A 23664-nucleotide genomic window follows, 5' to 3' on the forward strand; every position below is an offset into this window, starting at 1 on the left:
AACAATTTGTGCAGTTGACCCATCCCCATGGAATGGCTTTGTTTCTTTAGATTTATCCTTGTCCTTGCAAGGACTCAAGGTGTATTTCATTGCATGTAACATATGATATCCTAAGGAATGCAAATAGCTGCTCGTGATAGACCTACACAGCTTGTGATCTACCAAGTGCAATGTAGTCCACCAGGCACATATGGTGGACTGCCAGGTCAATATTCAGTTTGAGCAAGATACCATCAGTGGGCTTTCTTAAAAATTGAAGGGTGCTGCTTCTTCTTTTGTTGCCACGTATCCCTCCCCTTGTGAGAAAAAAGACTGCCCAATAATGGGTCATGATCTACTAGTGGAATTCTAAATGCCACCCTCTTTACATGGTGGTAGCAGCCCTGAAATGCCAGCACCAGCATATCTCTCTGCCCTCCTCCTACATCATCACCACTGCTCTCACTCTCACCCATACTTCTTGGATTTGAGGAAGGGAATGGAAAAGGACATGCAGAGGACACTGGAGATGCTCCAGCTTGACACTCTTCTCCTTCACTTCTTTTGCTCCATTCCCCATACGTTTCAAATTTAGGGAGTACAGCAGTGGTGGATGTGGGCCAAAGAAGATGTAGACGGTGGTGGCTCCCCCCCCATCAATCTGACAACTGAAACAACTGCCTCAGTCTGCCATGTATAGAATGACCTGAAAGTGCCCCATCCTACTGTAGCAATCTCCCAGGGGAGAGAGCATCCTATGGTAGGGAGGAACATGACTCTCTTGTGTTTCTTTGTTCTGCTAGTGCTGACCATCATGGAAGCTTTAAGTGCATTATGACGGCACACTGATTGCATGATGAGAGAATTATGCTCTGTGATCATCAGGTGCACCTCTCAACCAAGATGGGCTATAGCTCCTGCATCAGCAGTGGTACAACACTAACTTCTGAGATGATGTTCCATTTCCCAAAGTTCTCTACAATTCTGGTGCAACTGCAAGCACCTGAGATTTTCAGATGGTGAGGGACTGGTTGGATATATGAAGGAAAGGCAGCAAAATAACTTCACACACACACCCCAAAGCATCTCTAGTCAATGGTGGATTTCAGCAGATGACTAGCAATGCTGGCTGCTGATGTCAGGTCTGAGATAGCTGCTTGACAACTTCCTGATTTTTGCAATCCTTGGCAAGCAGCAGGAAGCCCCTATTATCAAGCTCCTATTAGATCCCCTGACATGGCTGATGGTCTCTGGATTGGTGGACCATGTGTTATACAGCCCTAATACTGCGATACCTTGCACTTTTGTCTGGTTAGGGACCAGAGCTTGGATGAAAGTCAAAAATGGATGGATTAGTCAAACATAGCCTAATTAGCCTGCAAATCTATTTTGGCCAGCAAAATATGTAAATAACTAACTATATAGCACATGCAAATGCATGCAAAACTTAAATAAACAGAAATTAAGAAAAAATAAACATAAGAAAATGTCAACAAACGTTGTGGAAGGTTATATGAAATCAGCCAAAAGAGGAAAGCATGTGGACAGCATTTGAAATGTAGTTATAATTAAAAATGGCTGAAAACAGCAATGAAACTCCAGTGGATGGAAGTCAAGGTATTACAGTACTTAGCCTGACTTTGAATTCCACAGTCAAAGTCAAGCTGTTAGAACTGTCTCTTCTCCCAAATGCTTCTATGGTTTACACTGTTCTGTCTTGTCTCACAAATAACAACCTGATATAGGCGAAACAGAGGTAAACCATTCAGACTTTTGGAGAGGACCCTAGAATCTTAGATGTGGTGGTATGTGTGTGCATGTGTGTGTGTGTGTGTGAGAGAGAGAGAGTTCTCATTTAACAGTCCCTGATGTCCCCATCTGTATGCAAAAGCTCTGCTGTTCTTCAAGTGAAAGCAGCAGTGCCCTAGCCACGAAACGCCTTCCCCCACTCTCATTCTGGGATGTCCCCCACCCTAATTCTGGAAGGCACCTGAGCTCCGCAAGGCGTGAGGGGTGGGACAAACTGTGTGAGGTCAGGGACAGAAGCAGCAAGTGGGAGGAGGGCTGTATGCACCAGCTGGGAGGCTTACCAGTATAACCCAATCTACTCATAAGCAGTCCCATTGAGGCCAGTCATTCAATGAGCCCACTGGAGCCGTGAGTTTCTCTTTGATGGTTAGGAATGCCCGCCCCCCACCTTCTCCCCTCACTTGTCCAAGGAAAAAACCTTCATCCAATGATCACTGACTCCTTCAGAAATGAACAGGCCTCCCAGCCTCCCGCCTCCCAGCCTCCTGCTCAATGCAAAACCAAAACATCAACCCTTTCCTGCCTGGAAGTTCCTTGCTGCTCACCCAGTTTGAATGATGGCCGCACGAGATCTTTGATGCCGTGAAAAAGTAAGCAAGCACACCCACAAGCAGGCAGACTCGAGTCTGGACACATGGGGACTCATTTCCGAGCCAGCTGCTTCAGACTTGAGTCAGTGCTGGAGTCATTGACGCGCCTGACTGGAGTGTACACAAAAAAAACACCTGCTTTTGTGACTCAGGCACAAGTCACCTGACTCGAGTTTCCATCTCTGGAAAGCACTTTCCATTAGAGATCTCAACTGCTTCCCATACACACACACACACAGTTATATCCAGGATATATATGTGAATGACTGTTAGAGCCAGTCCAATCCTCTTTTCTCCCACTGATGCAGCTGCACTAAAAATGAGTGCAGAGAATTGGGGGGGGGGGGAATCAGGAGGCTTCAAAGGGAAAGGGGGAATTATTTCCATTTACTCCTCTGTAAGCCGCCGCTCCACATTGGTCTTCTTGAACCTGAGCCAGTTCTGCGGCTGGTGCAAGTCTAAGAAGAAGAAAGGGGCAGAGAGGTTGCTAAAAGCAGAGATAGGCTCCTGCATGCACCATCTCCTCCAGATCTACCCCCTCCTGCAGCCTCCCTGTCTCCATTCCTCTCCCCCAACGTGAACCACAACAGACAGGGAACACTGCTGCTTCTAGCGGCAGCACTCCCAAAATGGTTGCCCACAGAGTATTGGGTGCTCCATCAGCAGCCATTTTATGACAGTGGAAGGCTCTTCCACTGTTGCAAATCCCCCCCCCCCCAGCCCAATCCTGTTAGGGCACTGCTTGGCCCCTGGATAGCGATTGGGCTGTCAATCCAGTTTAATCTGGTACAGATGTGTATTCAGAGAACAGAAATGGCAAAATATATCTGAAGAGGGAATATTAAGGAACCAGAATAATGGTTCCAAGCTGCTTGGCGGGCAGAGAGCATTTTCTCTGGCCTTCCGCAGAGCTTGACTTCTCCATGCATTGCTTTCTCCAAGCGAGGAAGACTCCCTTTTTATGACACATTGCTACAAAGCAGGTAGTGACTTAATGAGAGGCAAAAAGGAGAGACACTGAAAAGGGGTTTGCCAGAACTCGGCATGATGTGAATGTTAACAAACCAGCTTGCGTCATCAACATCTCTGCTCCTCCTCTCCCTTCTCCTCCTTCCACCTTTCCCCCCCCCCTCCATAAACCATCTTCAAACCAGGGGATTACGCACTAAGGAAAACCCTTCTGCTAAGAACGTGTAATTATTCTGAATAGGATCAATGCAGCATGGTTAATCAATTTACCAACTGGAATTTGCTTGTATTTTTGTTCATGGTTGCAGCCTGGTTTGAAAGGCAAGGGGGAAAGTATTCAGATCTAGGGGTGGGAAAAAATGGGTTTCTATTTGTGAAATGTGCATTTACATCTGAACTTTCATTATCATCAGACCCTCCAGAACTTTGGCAGGCAAAACACTGCTATCAATCAGCAGGGCATGGAACAAATGCCTCCATGTGAAGCAATTACTGAAAAGGTAAATTTAAGAAGCTGATCTTATATATTTACAGCCCCAGTTGTTTAATCTATTTCCCCATTCCCAAGGACCACAAATTTTGTTGTTTTGTAGAAAATACTGGGTTGTTTTCACACAGAACTTTGGGTCTAATCCTATCCAATTTTCCAGCACTGGTGCAGTTGCAATGCAGCCCCAAGGTAAGGCAACAAATGTTCCCATTCCTTAAGGAGTCCTCTGTGATTGCCTCCCCACCACAGGATGCAGAGCATGCCCCATTGGCATGGCTGCACTGGCACTGGAAAATTGGGTAGGATTGGGCCCGCAATCATTTATCCACATGGTATCTCTAAACATCTAGTGAATACATTCAAAGATGACCTCACATGTTGGCATCCTTTAGTCTCGGAAGACTCTGGTATTGCGCTCTGAATGGTGGTTCTGGTCTGGAACAGTGTCCTCTCCAGTGCGCGAAGCCTGGGTAAAGTAGGTATGGAGGATAGGCTGTTACCCATGCAGCAAATCCCTCCTCTCCACGTCACTGAAATGGTCCAATGGAAAGGCAGAAGCCAATATGGTTGGTTCCAGTGGCGTCGCAGGAGTTGCCAGAACGGGACTGTGTTCAGCCATGAACTGCCTCAGGGACTCCGGCTCCAGATTTTGCCTCGAGGTTGACTCCTGAAGCCTTTTCCTTAACTGGATGTAGCCACAAGGCAGTGGAGGTTTGGGATCAGAGTTTTCCTATGACCAAAGATGACCTATCTCTCATTAAAAAGAAGCTGTATGTTTAAATCAGGGGTGGGCAAACCCTGGCTTGGGGCCATTTGTCGCCTTTGGGGACCCCCAGTCTTGCTCACAGGGAGCCTCCAGTTTTCAGTTAGCCTCTGGCCCATCAGACTGTTGAAGCCCACACTGGCCTGCAACTGCATATGTCTCCGTGTGTTTCCGGCTTGGTCTGGGTTGGTCTGTATGTTTTCACTGTGCAAGGGGTGTATGGCAAACAGTTCATAGCTCTTATGTTGTTCTACATACCTTGATTATAGTTCTCATATGTATTATAAATAAGCTCACTAAAATTCATTCATTCATATAAGTTCTGTCTCTAATGTATTCATTTATGTAAATTTATTCAAATTTGAAATGAAGGAAATTCTTTCTTTCTTTTTTTTTCCCCTGGCCCCTCACACAGTGTCAGAAAGATGCTAAAATGTTTGTCCACCCCGGCTTAAATGAATGCAACATTACTGCTGGATTCCACTTAGAAAAAAACTTGCCTACTTTTAATATTGATAATGGTCTGGGTTCATGTTGCCGACATCTGAACAAGAGAGGGATTTTGGAAATGGATTATTTAGCCCTGTGCATTGTGGAGAGGACTCCTGCAGGGTACTTAACAGATGCTTCAGTGGTCCAGAGCTGCCTTCAATGCTCGTTTCTGTAGCCTGTCTGGATGAGAGAAGGGCAACAGGAACGAGAGCCAGTGAGCTCCGATGCTCCAGCTTGAAATGACATTGCCACAGATCTATGGTGACATGCTAGAATTTGGCATAAGCCTAGCGAGAGAACCTCCGTCTGGAAATAATCTGGTAAGCATAGAGTTTTATTAAGACCGGTAATGAAGCTTTCTCTAGTTTCCACCCTCTAAGGAGGTAATGCTGAACACGTTCAAATCCCTATACAGTTAAGGACCAAGTTATTTGAAGGATAACCCATACAAATCTATCTGCTCTTTTAGATCTCAGATCTTGCTCTTTGGCCTAATGCAGATTTGCTTGGTAGGTACCAGCAACAGGGTCTTTCGGAGAGTGGCACTGCATTTATATGACATACAATGCAAGCCTGTGCATCTCTGCTCAGAAATAAGTCTCATTATGTTCAACTAGGTTTACTTGTTGTAAACCTAGGAAAGTATGCAGGAAAGTATGTATAGGATTACATCCTTACTTACCAGAGATGTGTGACAGTTCCCTCTTCCCCCCCCCCCCCGGCTCCCATGGCTATTTTTAAGGAGGACATTTTTATTCCACCTGGTTTTTGATTGTTTGACCTTTTGAGTATGGAAACACTGATTTTAATTGCTGATTTTATGGTGATAGAAAGGTTTGTTTTCTCTTGCTGCTAACTAATTGCATGTTTTATTGTTTTTACCTTTTTTTTTAGGACTATAGTTGTTTGCATTATGTTTCTGTTTTTGTAAACTACTTTGCAAAGATTTCATCCTCAGAAGTGGCATATAAATTAAATAAATATCATCATCTATTCAGAACAGGGCCTTTTCTGTGTTGCCTCTGGAATTATGACATGCGCTCCTCTGAGCTTTCTGTATGTGCTGGTCTCCTTCCTGAGGTAAGCAAGGTCATGTTTACTCACCCAGGCATTTGGAAATTAGTTGGGAGATTTTTCCTGTTGCTTTTGTGATGATTGTTTAAATCAGGGTGGCCAACCTACAGCACGTATGCCACTAGTGTGGGTAACTGACAGTTGATGGGGCACAGTGAGGTGGGACGAAGCACAGAGGCTCTTGCCTCTGCCTGTGGCAAGTGGTGCCAGGCTGCACCCCCTCTTGATAGCGTGGGGCGTCACATACAGCAGGGGCGTTGCCAGAGGTTGGTAGAGAGGTACATATTTTGTACATTAAAAAATGACACGTGGCATGCTGTATGTTGGTCACCCCTGATTTAAACTGAATTTGTTTAAAAAAAACAACAACCTGTAGTCTTATACTGTACTATAAAACTGTCACTGTTGTCATTGGATTTATTTGATGCTCTGTTTTATGTTTCTGTTTTGCTGTTTGTGTTTCATACTTGTTGACAGGTGGTTTAGTAACACTGTAAATAAATAAAATAATTATTTCCAGATGATGGCTGGATCCCAAAGGATCTCCTCTATGGAGAACTCGTGCAAGGAAAGCGCCCTACAGGTAGACCACAGCTGCGATACAAGGATATCTGCAAGAGGAGTGGACCTCAACAGGTGGGAAACCCTGGCTTCTGAGCGGCCTGCTTGGAGGCAGGCTGTGCAGCATGGCCTTTCCCAGTTTGAAGAGACACTTGGCCAACAGTCTGAGGCAAAGAGGCAAAGAAGGAAGGCCCATAGCCAGGGAGACAGACCAGAGACAGACTGCAGTTGCTCCCGGTGTGGAAGGGATTGTCACTCCCCAATCGGCCTTTTCAGCCACACTAGACGCTGTTCCAAAACCACCTTTCAGAGCGCGATACCAGAGTCTTTCGAGACTGAAGGTTGCCAACAATATTTCCAGCCCATATCTTAGTAAAAGCTGAAGCATGTCTTGCAGTTTTCTGCATTTTATATTCCTTTACTGGTTACAAACTCAGATCTTGACCTGAAAAAGTACTCCTTATTGTCACTTTTATTGTAATTTAAATAATCTGGACACTATTTTGGGTGTTAATTTAGTGGCAAAGAACATGGTGTAACAATGTAGAAATAAATGCATGTGAGAAAATGCTTGACTTTTCAATACAGTAGTGCACTATCTGGTAAAACAGTTCAGTGTAAGGCACCAGAAGTCTCTGGAGGTGTATTTGAACCACCAAGACACCATGTAGAATAACAGACTGGCTTACCCTAGCCTTGCTGCTCCACAGTGCCCCCTGAGAGTAGCCAGAAGAGAAACTACAGTACAGCCAACCAGCTGAGGAAGAATCAGGTGACCTGGGGAATCATTAGGATTTCCACTGACCCTATTCAAGAGCTTCCCAAGGTTTGGCTCTGCAGCCTGAGCTTATGGTCTAAAGAAGAAGATGCTTGGATCCTCCTTCAGAGAAAGGCAGGGTAAAAATGCCGTAAATAAAATAACTAAATAAAAATGCTGAGTGGTCTCTGCCTTGCCTACTGTTATCTTTGCCTATTTTCAGTAGCACTGGACTATTGCCTACACTGGTAGCCTTAGATCACACTGGGCCCTGATGCCCAGCTTCATAGAATAACATAGTAAAGTGCTATTATTCTCAGTAAAAATACCAGGATAATCCCCCAAGCTGAAAGCCATCAAGAGAAAACATTGAAGTACACTTAGAAAACACAATAGAAATAGCTATAGAACATGTCTTGCTCTTTTGGGATATTTTCCACTACTGAGAACAGCAGCTCAGCCAGAACAATGCAGAAGTCCATCAAAGGCAGTCCTATCTCTGTCACAGCCAGAAACAGAAACCACAGTCACAATCTGAGCTTAATCTGAACAATCTGAGCCTTGTTGAACCAAAGGACAGGACTTATTGGACAGGACTTAAACCCGACCCCAAGGTCAAGGCAACCATGCTCACTTGTTGGGAGCAACTGTACAGCAAAAGAAATGAAGAAGGAAATATTGGTCCAGGTAAACTCCACCTCCAAGCAGCCAACTGCTTCCTCTTGACACAGTCACAAATACAACCAAGTCAGGTTTGATCTTTCTGGTGCAACTGCACATTTCCCAGATCACCTTTCAGGTTCAACCCCTGGGGGCTGGGGGATAAGAATAGGCCCTCAGTTTGGCTGTACTTGTCGTAAGAGGTGACTAAACAGCCACTGGGTATATGGGACTCGATAGCCTGGGAAGGCCGCTCATCTGAGAGAAGGAAAACTCTGATCCCAAACCTCCACTGCCTTGTGGCTACATCCAGTTATGGAAAAGGCTTCAGGGGTCAACCCCAAGGCAAAATCTGGAGCCAGAGTCCCTGAGGCAGTTCATGGCTGAACACAGTCATGTTCTGGCAACTCCTGTGACGCCGCTGGAACCAACCGTATTGGCCTCTGCCTTTCCATTGGACCATTTCAGCAACATGGAGAGGGGGGATTTGCTGCAAGGGTCTATCCTTCATACCTACTTTACCCAGGCTTCGCGCACTGGAGAGGACACTCTGTTCCAGAGCCACTATTCAGAGCGCGATACCATAGTCTTCCGAGACTGAAGGATGCCAACAAGGATTTTTCAGGTTCGCATTCTGCTGCATCCAGGCCCAATCCATCCATGAGGCCAACTGAAGCAGTTGTCTCAGCAGATTGGTGGGGACACTCATCTCTATCCACCTGCCTTCCTCCACTGCTCCTCCTTTGAACTCCCACTCTCTGGACTGGAAAAAGAAAAGGGTGCAGTGACCAGCCCTGTGACTAATACATTGCCAGAGCCAATCCATCTGTGAGGTCAGTTGAAGTGGTTTCCTCAGGCAACAGATTGGTGAGGATGCCCACCTCTGTCTATCTACTTGCCTCAACTGCTTCTCCTTTTTCTCCCACTCTCTGGATTGTAAAAGGAAGAGGGTGACAGAGAAGAAGAGGACATGTAGAGGGGACGAGAGTGATGAACTAGAACACTGGAGAGTGGGAGGAGCAAAGGCTGGTGCATCACTGGGTAAAGGCAGCATCATTTGGCATGCAGTCTCATGCATCAGGGGATTTTGGGCTGGCCCTGGCTGCATCCCTGTTTCAGCCTTTGTTAAAAAGAATCTTTGACTTGTACCCTGCCTTATGATTAGGTGCCCAATCCCATCCAACTTTCCAGTGCCGATGCAGCTGTGCCAACAAGGCATGTGCTGAATTATGTGGTGAAGAGACAGTCACAGAGGCCTCCTCAAGGTTAGGGAACACTTGCTCCCTTGCCTTGGGGCTGCACTGCAGCTGCATTGGTGCTAGAAAGTTGTACAGGATTAGTCCCCAACTCTATCTCTGGATAGAGCTATGTTTTAGTTTGTTTAGTTTGTTTATGCCTTCACAAGCCACCACACGCCACCTCAAGTACTACCAGTGGTTACGAGGCTCTTTACACTCTCACATAACACCAGAACCAGGGGACAGCCACTAAAATTGAGTGTTGGGAGAGTTAGAACAGACAAAAGAAAAGATTTCTTTACTCAGCGTGTGGTTGGTCTGTGGAACTCCTTGCCACAGGATGTGGTGATGGCATCTAGCCTGGATGCCTTTAAAAGGGGATTGGACAAGTTTCTGGAGGAAAAATCCATTACGGGGTACAAGCCATGATGTGTATGCGCAACCTCCTGATTTTAGAAATGGGCTATGTCAGATGCAGGGGAGGGCACCAGGATGCAGGTCTCTTGTGATCTGGTGTGCTCCCTGGGGCATTTGGTGGGCTGCTGTGAGATACAGGAAGCTGGACTAGATGGGCCTATGGCCTGATCCGGTGGGGCTGTTCTTATGTTCTTATGTACTGGTTGAAAAACACTGGTTTAGAACATCCACCATAGCTTCTGAACCAAGACAATCCTGGCTTGTTCTAAGCACAGTTTAAGAAGAAGCCAAGATATGAAACTGGAACTAAAACATAGCTCAGGTTATGTTGGATGGAACCAAGATTACACTATAGCCCTGCCTGCCATACGAACCAAACCATTGTGGTTGATTATCGCAGCAAAGAGTTTAAGAAAAAGGAGTTGAGATATGTATGCATTTAATCTTGAGTTATTTTGACACACACAAGAACAGATGTACATAATTTTGACAGAAAATAAAAATGTGCCAGATACACAATAAGTAAGTGCACCACGGCAAATTATATTTTTGTTAGCCTGAAGGCATACTTCAATTCTCATGGAAAAAGAAAAAAGCTTGTGGCAAAGGTGCAGAGAGGAAAGAGAGCCCGGTGCCCTTTGAGAAACTGAGATAAAGAAAAATGAAAGAAGATGGTGTTTTTGTCTTTGAAATTCTTAACATCACTTTCTATTACAAATCTACTTTTTTTTTCCTTTTAAGCCACTATCACCCCTGTCCTGAAACCCTCCTACACAGTTACCTTGTGTATACAAAGACAAATACAGTCGCACAAAACTATCCAGAATCCTCAGTACCCAGTCTTGTTGAAGGCTTTTTGGTATTTTTTAATCAATTTCTCAAGATTTCTCGCAACCTTTACAGGGTATCTGCAATGTGAAAACCAGACAATTTAATGACACTGATCCTAAGGGGGAAAAACCCAATGGATAAATACCAGGTTGCAACTTTTCTTGCTTCTGAGACACCCAGGGCTCTTGCTAATAAGAAGGGGGGTCACAGGAACATTCGGTCAAGCCCTATGGGGCTCGGACCAGGAGCTCTGTTGACATGGCTGGTGTAAGACCCCTGACACCTAGGCCAGTATATCAAATACACCCTGCCACTGTTGCTTTGTAGTGCTCCAGTTGTCACCTCCACCATCCCTCCTTCACCCACTCCTTGAATTCAAACCGAGACTTGGTGATGCTCTGTCACAACATTCTACTCTTTACCATACTGCTGCTTCTGCTTCCTTTCCCCCTTCTTTGGGAACATTGGAAGTGGATCTTCCAGTCTGCCATCTGCGGCCATCACCTCAGACCTGATTCCCTGCTCCATCAGGATTGCTGATCAGAGGAAGGGTTACCCATGATATGAACATCAGAAAAGTCCTGCAAGATCAGGCCAATGGCCCATCTAGCCCAGCAGCCTGTATCCAACAGAGAGCCTTACCAGCTGCCTCTGCAAAGCAGGATAGGAAGGCATACCTCTCTCCCAGCACTGCTGCCCTGCAACTGGTATTTATTAGAGGCACATTAGTATTGGATGCAAAACTGGTGCATGCTATCAAGACTAGAAGCCATTGGTAGACCTGTCCTCCATGAATCTGTGCAACAATCCCCTTGGACAATCCCCTTCCAAGCTAGTGGCCATTGCCACAAGTTGTGGCAATGAATTCCACATATGAATTATGTGCTGTATGGTTCTCCTGGCCTGGGAATTCAGTTGACACTGTTGGATCAATTGGTGATACTGAAGGATATAAACCCCTATTGATCTGCAAACTTCCCTCAGTCTGGCAACCTGTTTTGGGGAGGTGGGGAGAACGGACACCTAGTCCTCCTTCCACAATGCCAGACATCTGAGTTCCTGTCTGCAGCCTGAGTTTGAACTAACTGCCTTCAATATACCTGCCTGCTCTTAGCCCGAATACTTCATCACTGTCATTTCCTTCACCACATCTACAGCCTGAAGATTTGACACTGTTCTAGAGGTCAGTGGCATGAAAATGAATATGACAACCACTAAGGTTCTCCTAGCTATTGCTACATACATTACCCCTTGCCTAGAATTAGACCCCATTTGGCAATTACTACTGCCATCTTGGGAGAGTATCCATCTCCATCCCAAAAGCTGACTGGTTCAGCCCTTATGACATCAGTGTTATAGTCCAGTGGTTCCCAAACTCTTCAGGAGTTTAGGAGCTGCTGTATGTCTTTGCAGAGGAGAGGCGAAGACAGCAATACGATCACCAGGATCATGCCACTGCCAGTGACAAAAGGGGAGGTTGCACTTACCAGTGGCAGCGCTGGCCTCCAGCAGGTGCAAGGATCCTGCAGATGCCTCTGCAGGGCTCCCCAAGCTTCAGATTGCCTAAAAATAGCAATGGTCACTTGGTTTCATGACTGCAAACCAGAAGTGGGTCGCAATCACCATTTATAGACATTCCAAGGTTTGGGAAGGCCTGGAAAGGCATCTTCAGGTGCCGTGCATCCCCTGGGAGGCTAGAGCTGCCACTGTTAAGTAAAAAAAAAAAAAAAGGAAAACCTTTTGCCCCAAGCAACAGCACAATCCTGGCAATCACATTGCTGCCTTTGCTGTCACCCTGCCCCTTAAGGGGGCAGAGACACTGCATTGCCCCAGTTTGGGAACTTCTGTCATAGTCCATTCCAGTGCAAGTTTGGAACCTATCACTTTTCAAAACTTTGAACCTCCGACCGGACCTGTGACCAAGACAAGGACTGAACCACTCCCATGACCAGGATCCAATTGAATCTTCAACATGAGACTTAGACTGGAATGTATTTAAAATATAAAGAGGCATATGATTGGAAAGCTGCCAGAACTGAAGCTAGGCTTAATTCTGACCTCCTCTGAGACCACTGATGGACCATTCTGTCATTTTGTAACCCCTGAATCTAGTGCAAAAGTTTCCATCTTGTGCCACATTGAAATCTACATTGAAGTTTCCACACTAATGCTGCAAGCCTATGCATGCTTACTCAGTTCCACCGTATTCAGTAGAGTTTACTCCCAGGAAAGAGGGCATAGGATTGCAGCCTTAGGGATGCAGATCGCCAACCTTTTACTGGCTTTGCTATTATACCATTAACAGCAACCAGACAAATGAAACTGAGCAGATAGAGCTTTTCCTAGCATCAAGATAATTCTTGTTGGCAACCTTCAGTCTCGAAAGACTATGGTATCGCGCTCTGAATGGTGGTTCTGGAACAGCATATAGTGTGGCTGAAAAGGCTGATTCGGGAGTGACAATCCCTTCCACACTGGGAGCAAGTGCAGTCTGTCCCTGGTGTCTCCCTGGCTACGGGCCTTCCTTCTTTGCCTCTTAGCCTCAGACTGTTGGCCAAGTGTCTCTTCAAACTGGGAAAGGCCATGCTGCACAGCCTGCCTCCAAGCGGGCCGCTCAGAGGCCAGGGTTTCCCACTTGTTGAGGTCCATCCCTAAGGCCTTCAGATCCCTCTTGCAGATGTCCTTGTATCGCAGCTGTGGTCTACCTGTAGGGCGCTTTCCTTGCACGAGTTCTCCATAGAGGAGAAATAAAGGTGGTGGAAACTTTTAGCTGCTACATTTCTACATGTCCTACAACTCAGCTATGGAACTAAAAACAAATCCCAGATATGATGAAAATGTGTTTCAATATCAACACTTGGACTAGGGCTGTACAATATATTCACCAGTCAAATATTGACCAGAACATTTTCAGGTGAAAACCAGCCATTGTGGTGGATCAGAATTTTGGCCCAATCCTAACTCCCCACACAGTGATGCAGTAGCGGTAGAGGTGCAGCCTCCGCTAAATCCCGCTGGGGAGTTTAGGATGCTGGAGTTCTCCTCCAGGTAAGGGAACATTTCTCTCCTTGTCCCGGGGTAAGCTCCAGAAGCTGCTATGGGTCAACTCAGAGCTGCAACAGCTCAAACGCTGGCAGAAGCCCAAGTTGATCCATGAAGGTGGATCAGACCCAAGAAGGGGGTCAGGATTCAGTGTGCACCAAAGCTGAACCCATCCCACTCCTGAGCCTGATCAGCACTTCTCCCTACCCCATCACCACCTCATTCTGCCCACCTCCTTCCCCATTTCTCCCTGCCCCATTCCACCTCCAGTATGGGTTTACCTGCTTTGGCAAGTCTTCACAGGTCCACTGACATGAGTGAGAAGGCTCCAGCCTTCCGACTGGTACTCTGGCACCTAGTGTTGCCAGAGCAGACTTTACGACTGCTTTGCAGTAGCCAGAGCCAGTGGGACAATTGTACCGCCATTGGGCAGCCCAACAGGATTGGCTCCTATGCCACTCAGGGATATTTCTACAGAGAGTGCATAAATGCCCAAGTAATTTCAACTTAGCCCTCATTTGGATAAGCCCTCAAGTAATATCACAGGATGCTTTGGTTGCAACAGAACATTTAAGGAGCTGCTGGCTGTGAAGTTCATGCTTCAATATCTATTATGTTACGGAGTTGACGGACCTTTCTTGTAGGTGTAGTGCTAACATGGTTTTAAATGAAGCCTGCGTGTTTGTTTGCAAACAGGAAGCCCACAATCTAAAAAATCCCCTTTGAGCCCATTTCTGTCGATTGTGCAAAGTTCCGTTTTGACAGGACAACACGTAACATTGCAAGGATTCCCCTGGCATTTATGTCATGATGAGCAACAGATGAATAGCACATTTGAAATGCATGTCTATTCAGAAGCAACTCCCATTTATTTTACCAGGTCTTACTCCCAGGTAAATATACATAGTGTTTCTGCCAAAGTCTATTTCAAAGACAGACTATCTGTATTCACCTGTAGGTTGACCTATTGAGGAAATCAGAGCCAATCTAGATGCAATGGCAGCAGGTCTCTGAGTTACAATCAATTTCACACCACATTCCTATAAAATGGAGGCACAGGGGTGCTGAACCTCACACTTTCCTCCCTGAAGCCCCTGTACCCAGTTAGTTTTTCTTATGGGGCAGCCCAAATGGAAGCAGATGGAAGGAGGCAGTTTGGGGGGAATGAACAGCTGCAAGAAGGACTCAGCATCTTATGCTGTACTTTGAATCCTTAGCAAATCACTATGTGGGAATTCAGCAAAGCCTGTTCTAGCACAGGGCTCATTCTGTTGTCTAGTTTGTCTCCTATGGTCCAGGTATGTGGAACACACAAGTAACACACAAGTAAGACGTTATCTTGATACACTGTTCCAAAAAGAGTGAGGAGGTTAATCCTGAATTAAGAAACAAACACTGTCTTTTTTGTTAAAAGCTACTGCAACAATCAGTTGTGTTGTGCCCCTCTATCACATCACTTGGGCACTGAAAAGATAATATTGTCACCCCCCCCCAAAGAAACCTCTGGAGATAGGAAGATCCTTCCTCTCCAATATACTATGTCCAGATGTGTTACCAAAGTTGATAATCTCACACTGAGGAATTTCAAAATCTTCCAGGACTGACTAAATCTGATGGCTACTTGAGGAACCAACTCTGTGGATTATTTTGTAGCTACTTATCTATGCAAAAGTGTATGCTGGGGGTGGGGGATGAGAAAACATTCGCTGTTTTGCTGAGAAGAACATTGACAGAAAGTCTTGGGCATATGGGTGATGCTTGTGGCAGGGGTCGAGGAGTGGGGGGTATATTTCAGTAATCTCAGAAACATCCCAACACATACACAATCACTGAGTGCTAAAACAAACAATATTAACCACTTTGGAACTACGACTCAGGCCATATATTGAAACAAACATATATTGTGTACCATATTTTTTGCATGTAATGAGTCTTTGGAATTGACTGCATTTGTAAAAGTCTTCTCTGCTATACTCTCTGTATATTTCTATTGCATACAAATAAAGCCATTTCCCCTGGTTAAACAACAATGTTTTGTGTTTCTAATAAGATGATAATCTGTGAAACACTACAAGAATGTGAAATACACACATACATACAGGCACACGTTGCACTGTGCTAGGGGCATACATGTGTGTAAGACTGGGTGTACATATAGATGTATACGTCAGTACCCGCCATCCACCACCACCACTCTCAGAAATAGGGAATTTAGTTTCATTTAATAAGTGATTTTGATGCTGCTCTTCCAAAATGTTAACCAAAAGGACCAAATTTTCCAGCTCTTGTCTGTCTGTAGCACTACCCAATGTAAGTGGGGAGGGGGAGAAGGAAGAGGGGGGAGAATCCATCATTTCTGACAAGTTATCCTGAAGAGTTTCCCTAGCAAGGTTGTTCTCAGACAGGCGGTCCTTCCTGCTTCCTCTTTGCTCTCTCCATATATGGCAAAGCCTGCACTGTCCACGGTGCTGGGGGAATTGTCACAGAGGAATGTATGCATGCTATAAAATTCAGAATGATCCACAAGCAACACCGGGAAGCCTGACTCTAAGCAGTATATGCATGCATGTGATCCAAGAATCTGGGATACCGCCCTTCCATCACCAGCCCTCCTGAATCCTTCCAAACTATACATCCAAGGGCTGCAACCCATATACAATTCTCTGCATCAAGTCACCTGTTCTGAGCTCATCAGAGCTCATCAGGACAAATTCAAAAAGCCAGGCAGGAGATTATTGCATTGTGTGCAATGCCTAAATGAGGTCTTCTTCAAGCACAAACACGCTGTATAGTTCTGCCAGGGTTTGTGCCAGAATATGTATGCATCAGCTCCTGGCCAAGAGATTCCAGCAGCATGTTAGCCTGGAGCGTCAAATAAACCAGCATCTCCATTCAGGCAAGTCTCTCAGTCCACTCGCTTGCATGAGACAGCACACGGATCCCCCAAAACTGAGAGAACTCTACACAATGCACACCGAACGGAGCATGAGCCGGGGTCAGGGAAAAAATGCATCATGCCAAAACACACACAGGTTCTAAGGGAAAGCAAAGGGAGAAAGCCACATTGCAACAGAGAAATGCTCTTACCTTTCATCCAAGCCACTACTTGTTTGGGCGTCCACTTGCTAATAGGTTCCATAACGAGGGCCATCATCAGACCACTTTATCTTTCATACACCAGAAGGAGGGGGGGGGAAAATTGAGGGGGGGGGAAGAAGAGGAGTGGGAAGCAGAGGGGGTAGGTGGGCGGGAGGGAGACGAACAGATCTCTCAAAGCATGGCTGGAAGAGAGAGCGGGAGGTTTCACAATGCAATCCAAAGATGAGCTGATGCTTTGTCCCTCCAGGTTTTCCCTGCACTGATTCAGTAATGTATAAAATTACACTGCTTGATCAGCTGTAGCACCTCCCCTGCTGCACACAGCCAGAAACCCTCTAGAGCTTACGGAATCAGGAAATGGTGCAGTGTGTCTCTACTTACTTACAAAAAAAGGCAGCCTCTACACCCAATGATCTACTTATGTTGGCTGGCACAAATATGAAATTACGGTGCACATTCAGTAGCCTTCCAGTTCCCACCCCCCAAACCCCCCCCCCCCACACACACACACACACTCCCTGCCACAGCCTCCTGGCTATTTCAGCTTCAGGAGCTGGCTTGACTAGCTTGGAATCACAGAGAAGAGAGAAAAGCAGAGGGAGAGAGGAAGAAAAAGAAAAAGAAAAGAAAGAAAATAATACCAAAATAACAACAATAATGCTAACTGGAACTTGATAGCAGATTGTCTCAGCAAATATGCTGACTGTCACTGATGAATTAAAAGAAAGCCCGGTGCTGTTTGGCAGCTGGCAAAAATGCTGAGCGCCTCCATATTAACAATGCAGGATGTCACTGGAACCTATCATTGTACCATTTGGAATGTCAGGCACAGGCAAGAAATAATCATACAGAAGGTAGAAAAGAACTCTGTGCTTTTCAGAGGAGGGTCTTCCCTCCCTCCCTCCCTCCCTCCTGTCAGAGACCTGAATGCCCATCCCCATTTGCCTGCCTCATTGATGGCAAAGGGGAGGCATAGCCTCTTGGAGGCTCTTCTTCTCTGCCATTGGTCATGGATTGTAATGTCATTAGCCCAAGGTAGCCCATGATTTAAAAGTATCACTAACCAGTACTTTTTCCTTCTGAAACCTACAGGATTTTCAAACAGTGCCAATGCTAAACTTTTGAAAGGGTTACAATCATGTTAAGAAAATTATCTCAGGACTGGATTAATTGCTTAAGAAGGTATGCCTCCAGAAACCTTTGGGGATTGCCAGGATTTCAGAAAGCATCTGTCAAGGGGCCAAATATCATCCATGCCCTATGATGATCTGTCTTTCGCTGCTCGAGATGTGTGGACACACTATACTTTTTTCATGGAAAGAAAATAAGAGTGGGTAAGAAGGAACAGACTGCTAAATGCCTCTGAATGAATGGCTGCTTCTTGCTCAGAAATATTCTCATTCCCTCTTCCTGGGCATGTCCCAGAATTGGTCCATGATTTTCTACCTCCCAAGACAGTGTGTGAAATGCTTCCCTTTCCTGAGGATGTGCCAGCCAATGCCACTTCCTGCATTCATCTTTGATACTCTCACCTATCGCTATCGCCTCCTCCACACTTCCTTTTCTGCCTTATGCCTTCATCCTTTCCTAATCCAGGGAGTGGGAAGAGAAGGATGAGAAGCAGTGAATGAGTGGTTGAACTGTGTCCCCGCTGCCATGGCTCTTGTTATGTTTTTATGTTAGCATTACTTAACATTAGCACCAGCTAGTAACCCATGAACTCAAGACTTTGGGTGCATCTTCAGAGACACTTTCATGCTAAATTACTGAGGGAAAACATCAGGTTTGTAGGAAGGTTTTGGGAAAGTTTCACAGCTATCTGCCCTCATTGGCTAGATATTCCTTTAACATGTCCTTCTTGAGTTATATTGAAAAGACATTCTTCAACAAAATGGAATAGACAGCACCAGCCAATTTGTGAGGCCACCTGAGGTAGCAGATTGGGGGGGGGGGGAAATCTCTATCCACCTTTGCCTCTAATGATCTAGCCCACCACTAGGCCTCCTGCACAAGCTTTCCCCCACACTTCATCTTCCACTACTTCCTTTCTATAGTTCAGGAAGTATGAAAATTAGAGGCTGGCACATCACCAGGGAAGGGGAGAGGGTTAGAATCCAACACACCACTTTGGGTGTCAGGAGGTCTTGGACCATCCCTAGTCATCCCTGGTAGACTTTTACCAACATATTGACATATACATAGAGTAATATGAAAAGTGTAAAGAAAACTCTCTAATGACATGATAGCACTAACTGTCTCTTGGCTATTGTCAATATTTTTGTGTCCTGTAATGTTCATGGCTATAGCATCTGCCTGATATTAAGCAGTTTTTTTTTCCTGGCAAACATTCTCTTTTTTTCTTTTCTTTTTTGTCTCTTAAAAAGGCAAATGTAGCTGAGTTGTTACTATTGGCTCGACCTGCCCTAGTTATGCTGCTCCTGATTCAGCCTTCCTCCAATTGCTGCTCTAAGAGCTTGGAAGCATGCATCCAAATCTGAAAGCCCAAGACTTTAGGTGTGCTATACCACAGCCTATATGAGTTGATTTACAAGCCAGCCGAGGGTAGATTCACACAACGATGAGTCCTGGCAAAAGATGACTTTTCATGTCAGCTAATGTCATGGCTGCAGAATGAGGCTGAGATTGGCTCAATGTAAGTTCTGCTTCTAGGTCAAGCAAATGGTAGAAATCTTTTGTATGTCTGTTGAAAGTTTTATGAATGCTTGTTGTCCACTAACTGAATATTTATGGAGCCATGCTCAATAATACCATGGAAGACAAATGTAGCCAATCCAAATTAATTGAGAAAAGGACAGGAAGAGAAAACCCAGAGTGGTCTTGTGAGTCTACCATTGGCCTCAGTGTGGACTGAATTGAAAAGGTGGTTAAATTGCTCTATTTTATGATGGTCAGTTAGTGGCTTGCAAGTAGGGCCAGATTTATGCACATGGTATGTAAGCTACAGTTTAGGGCAGTGGTGGTCAAATTTGCTTAATGTAAGAGCCACATATGATAAACTTCAGATGTTTGAGAGCCGCAATATTTAAGAAAAATTTAAATTCTGAAGGGCACAAACCTAACCAACTTTCCAGCACTGAGGTCAGGGCAAGACAACTCTGAGATAAGGGAACAATTGCCTTCCCTTGAAGAGGCCTCCCTGACTGCCACCCATCTGCAGGATGCAGCACATGCCCTACTGGAACAGTTATGCCAGTGCTGGAAAGTTGGTTAGGATTGCACCCTAAATATATTTACTTACATTTTCTTTACACTTTTATTTAAATTTTAAATAACTTACATTTTAATTCAGTGGACTCTCAGTTGATACCCAGTAAATAATTATAAAGCTTGAAAATTTATTATTTACTTTTTACATTAATTGAGATGCAAAAAGGAGCTCAGCCAACATATTTCTGAGAGCCACAAATTACGTGCCGAAGAGCCGCCCTCATGTGGCTCGTGAGCTACAGTTTGGCCACTCCAGATTTAGGGCCTCACGTTACAAGGGATGTAAAATATGAAAGTTTAAAGTCTTGTACAATCTGCTGAAAAATTAAAGAGACTGCGGAAAAAAGGATTTCTAAGGCTGAAATCCTATACATGCTTACCTGGGAGTACACCCCATTGAACACAGTGGGACTGAGTAAACATACTTAAGATTGTGCAGCAAAATGCTAAATAAAACTTTAATATTTACAATTTTTTTGCCCACAGAGGCTGATTTTGATTTTTTTTAAAAGAGGAAACACAGGACTCCATGTAACATGTTGTTTGAGCTGCAGCCTAGAAGCTAGACTATTTCCAGGTCCAAGTATCCTTTGTTTCCTCCCCCTGCCCTTTTTTTCTGTAAGGGATGTAAGCAGTTTGCTCTTAGTGCAATGTTGCCATGTGTAGTGCCGATCCACTAAAAGCTACACAAGGTCTTCCAATAAATGTCTGGCTGGCATTCAAAAGAAAGGGGTTAACCTACAACACTGCTCTCTCCCTCCACCATCACACACACACTTAATGGCAGTGCTGTCACCTCTTGTTAATCTCGGGCCTCACTGACCCACTTCCCTCTTTTCCATAAAATACTTCACAGGCCACTACTTCTCAAGTACAGCAAATTCCATCTTGAGGCAAGCTTTATTCTTTACGTAAGTTCCTCAAGAGCTGAACAACGCAGAAATCTTTTGCTCAGAAAAAAGAGAGAGGCATAAATAGCCTGTCTGCTAAGGATAGCTCATGAAGAATACAGTCTAAATGATAGGAAGGAAGTTTTCGGCTGACACTAGAAAAATGCCCCCTAGTTCTGCCACTGTAATAACCACGAAACAGAGCAAGTTTTAAGCTAGAGAGAGACAAATTGTAGTCTGGGGCCTCCATCTGGACCACAGAAGCTCCTCATCGGGCTCCCATCATAACCCCAGATTGAAGGACCTTAGCCAATGACTCATGCTCCAGTTAGGAATATTCATTTTCTCTTGAGGGTCTAAACAGACATAACATTCATTATATATCTACATACGGTAGAGTCCCACAATTGAATATCTATCTGGTTCTCTTGTTAAGTATGCCTCTATCAGGGCTGGCCAAATGCATTAGGAAAGGTGATGCAGGTTGCATCAGCAATAGATGGGCAGGGAGAGGTTGGTAGATTCAGGTTGCCATTCACCCTGAGTGCCTCCCTGCCTCCCTCCAGCTCTCTACAAATGCAAGCTGCATTGATCTACCATACTCATTTCAGCCTCTGTTTTTCAGTCTTCTATATGGGATAACAGTGCATACTTCACAGGGGTCTTGCAAGGAGTGCCACAAGATACATGCTATTCAAATGCAAGGCATTATTGTGTAACATGTTATAATAATGTGAACAACAGTAGATGATTGGATAGAATTCTCTTTGTGATGCTCTTTCCCATTTGCCTGAGTTGGCTTGTGCATGGGTGTTAGTCTTAATAAGTGGAAGACTCCGCAAATCTTGTGCTACTGTCCTCATTAAGAGAATGGGGATTTAAGAGCCCAATCCTATCTCCCAACTGCCATGCAGCTGTGCTGCCGGAGCATGAGCTGCAGCCAGCAAGGGGTAAGTAAAACCACTTTACTTGCTTCCTGGTAGGTTACCTGATTACCTCTGGGTCTCCTTGGACCCATGCTATTTGCTGGTGTAAGTACAAGGAGAGGAAGGGGGCAGGGCAGCTTGAAAAATAGTGGATGAGGTCCATCATGTGCCTTTGCTGCTCAATAGCTGGTGTAAGTCTCAGGACACCCATTGGCAGTCAGTAAGCCCATGGGGAGGTAAGTAAAAAAGATCTTTTCTTACCTCTCCAAGGCCATCTGGCTGCCCTCCCCCCCATAGCCTGCAGGACACACTTTGTCAGCAATGCTGCAGGCTGTGGGCTGCCAAGGGATAGGACTGGATTGCTTGTCACCCAGTGGATGTGGCTGATTCCTCTATCCGAGGGGTGTCCAAACATTTTGGCAGGAGGGCCACATCATCTCTCTGACTGTGTCAGGGGCCAGGGAAAAAAAGAATTAATTTACATTTAAAATTTGAATAAATTTACATAAATGAATTTATTAGAGATGGAACTTATATGAATGAATGAAGGTCTTGCAGTAGCTCAAGGCCTATAAAAGGCCTTGCACAAAGCAAGGCCAGCCTTTCCTTCACTGCCACAGTTGCATCACAGACATGAAACAGCAAGTAGTGGAAGGAGACCTCATCCCACAGCTCAGGTGAGAGGTCGAACAGTTGTCCTCATGCTGAGAGAACTTGTGTTGGGCCAGCATGGGCTCCAGCAAGTCTCCAGAGGGCCAGATGCTCACTGGAGCATCCAAGGGAGCCTCCAAGGGCCTCAAGTGGCCCCTGGGCCGGGGTTTGGGCACCCCTGCTCTATGTGAATGAGCCATTGAAGATACACATCTCTTCAGTGTTCTTCACTGAAAACAGTTCACACATCCAGAAGTGAGACTTCAAGAGTTGACTGATCCAGGGACGTTGCCTGCATGTGTGAACCAGCTCAATGGCACAGTATCCTCTGATATGATACAAATAGTGCCAATAAGAGGAGAGATGTAAGAATTGAAGCAGGAGCAGAGTACAATGGTAGGTCACCTGTTCTGCAGTCAAAAGGGTGCAGGTTCAAATTCTGATATCTCCAGGTAGGCCTGGGAAAGACCTCTGCCTAAAACAGCGATTTTCAATCTTTTTCATCTCACAGCACACTAACAAGGCACTAAAATGGTCAAGTCATACCATCAGGGTTTTGACCACTGACAAGGCATACTGTGCTCCCAGTGGGGGGTGGGGTTCACATCCCCATTGGTCCTACTAATAAATGACCTTCCCCCAAACTCCCTGTAGCACACATGTGGACCACTCATGGCACATCAGTGTACTATGGCACAGTGGTTGAAAATGGCTGGTCTAAAACCTGGAGACCTGCTGTCAATCTGTGCTGACAACACTGAGATAGATGGGCCAATGATCTGACTCAGTATAAGGCAACTTCCTATGCACTGCATAGGAATTTTGTAATATACAGTAGCTGAAATGCCGATTTTAGCTGGTGGATTATGAGAGGGGAGCATCAAAAGTAGACCCTGGACCTATGCCTTCCTATTGCATCCTTTCCTTAAACAAGTTGGTAGCTTGCTTTTCTTAATTTTAAACCTATTTATATCTTCTGTCTATTATGTATATTATAATGCTAACGAGATGTGTGTATCCCGCTAGGGAGGTGCATCAAAGGATGTAGCAGAAGTGGGTTTATACAGTAATTTGCATTATATTAGCATATTTCAAAATTCATCAGATTTGTGTTGCCTTTCTATTGCTCAGTATAACACTGGTTCATTCAAGGTTTGAAACCATGTTATTTAGACTTTTGAAGTAAAAAAGCACAACA

At 45.1% G+C, this 23664-nt stretch overlaps 1 protein-coding gene across 1 annotated transcript in view; it reads right to left on the bottom strand.

The window, feature by feature from the left end:
• Positions 1–16826, bottom strand: part of LOC136663086 (connector enhancer of kinase suppressor of ras 2-like) — a 319906-nt gene extending 303080 nt beyond the window's left edge. The window contains exon 1 of the mRNA XM_066640022.1: positions 16760–16826. Within this exon, the coding sequence (XP_066496119.1) occupies positions 16760–16826 (67 nt within the window). The remainder of the gene's footprint in view (positions 1–16759) is intronic.
• Positions 16827–23664: the final 6838 nt, after the last annotated feature.

This window comes from Tiliqua scincoides, chromosome 12 (genome assembly GCF_035046505.1).
Source record: "Tiliqua scincoides isolate rTilSci1 chromosome 12, rTilSci1.hap2, whole genome shotgun sequence".
In the NCBI taxonomy this organism is placed as follows: domain Eukaryota; kingdom Metazoa; phylum Chordata; class Lepidosauria; order Squamata; family Scincidae; genus Tiliqua; species Tiliqua scincoides.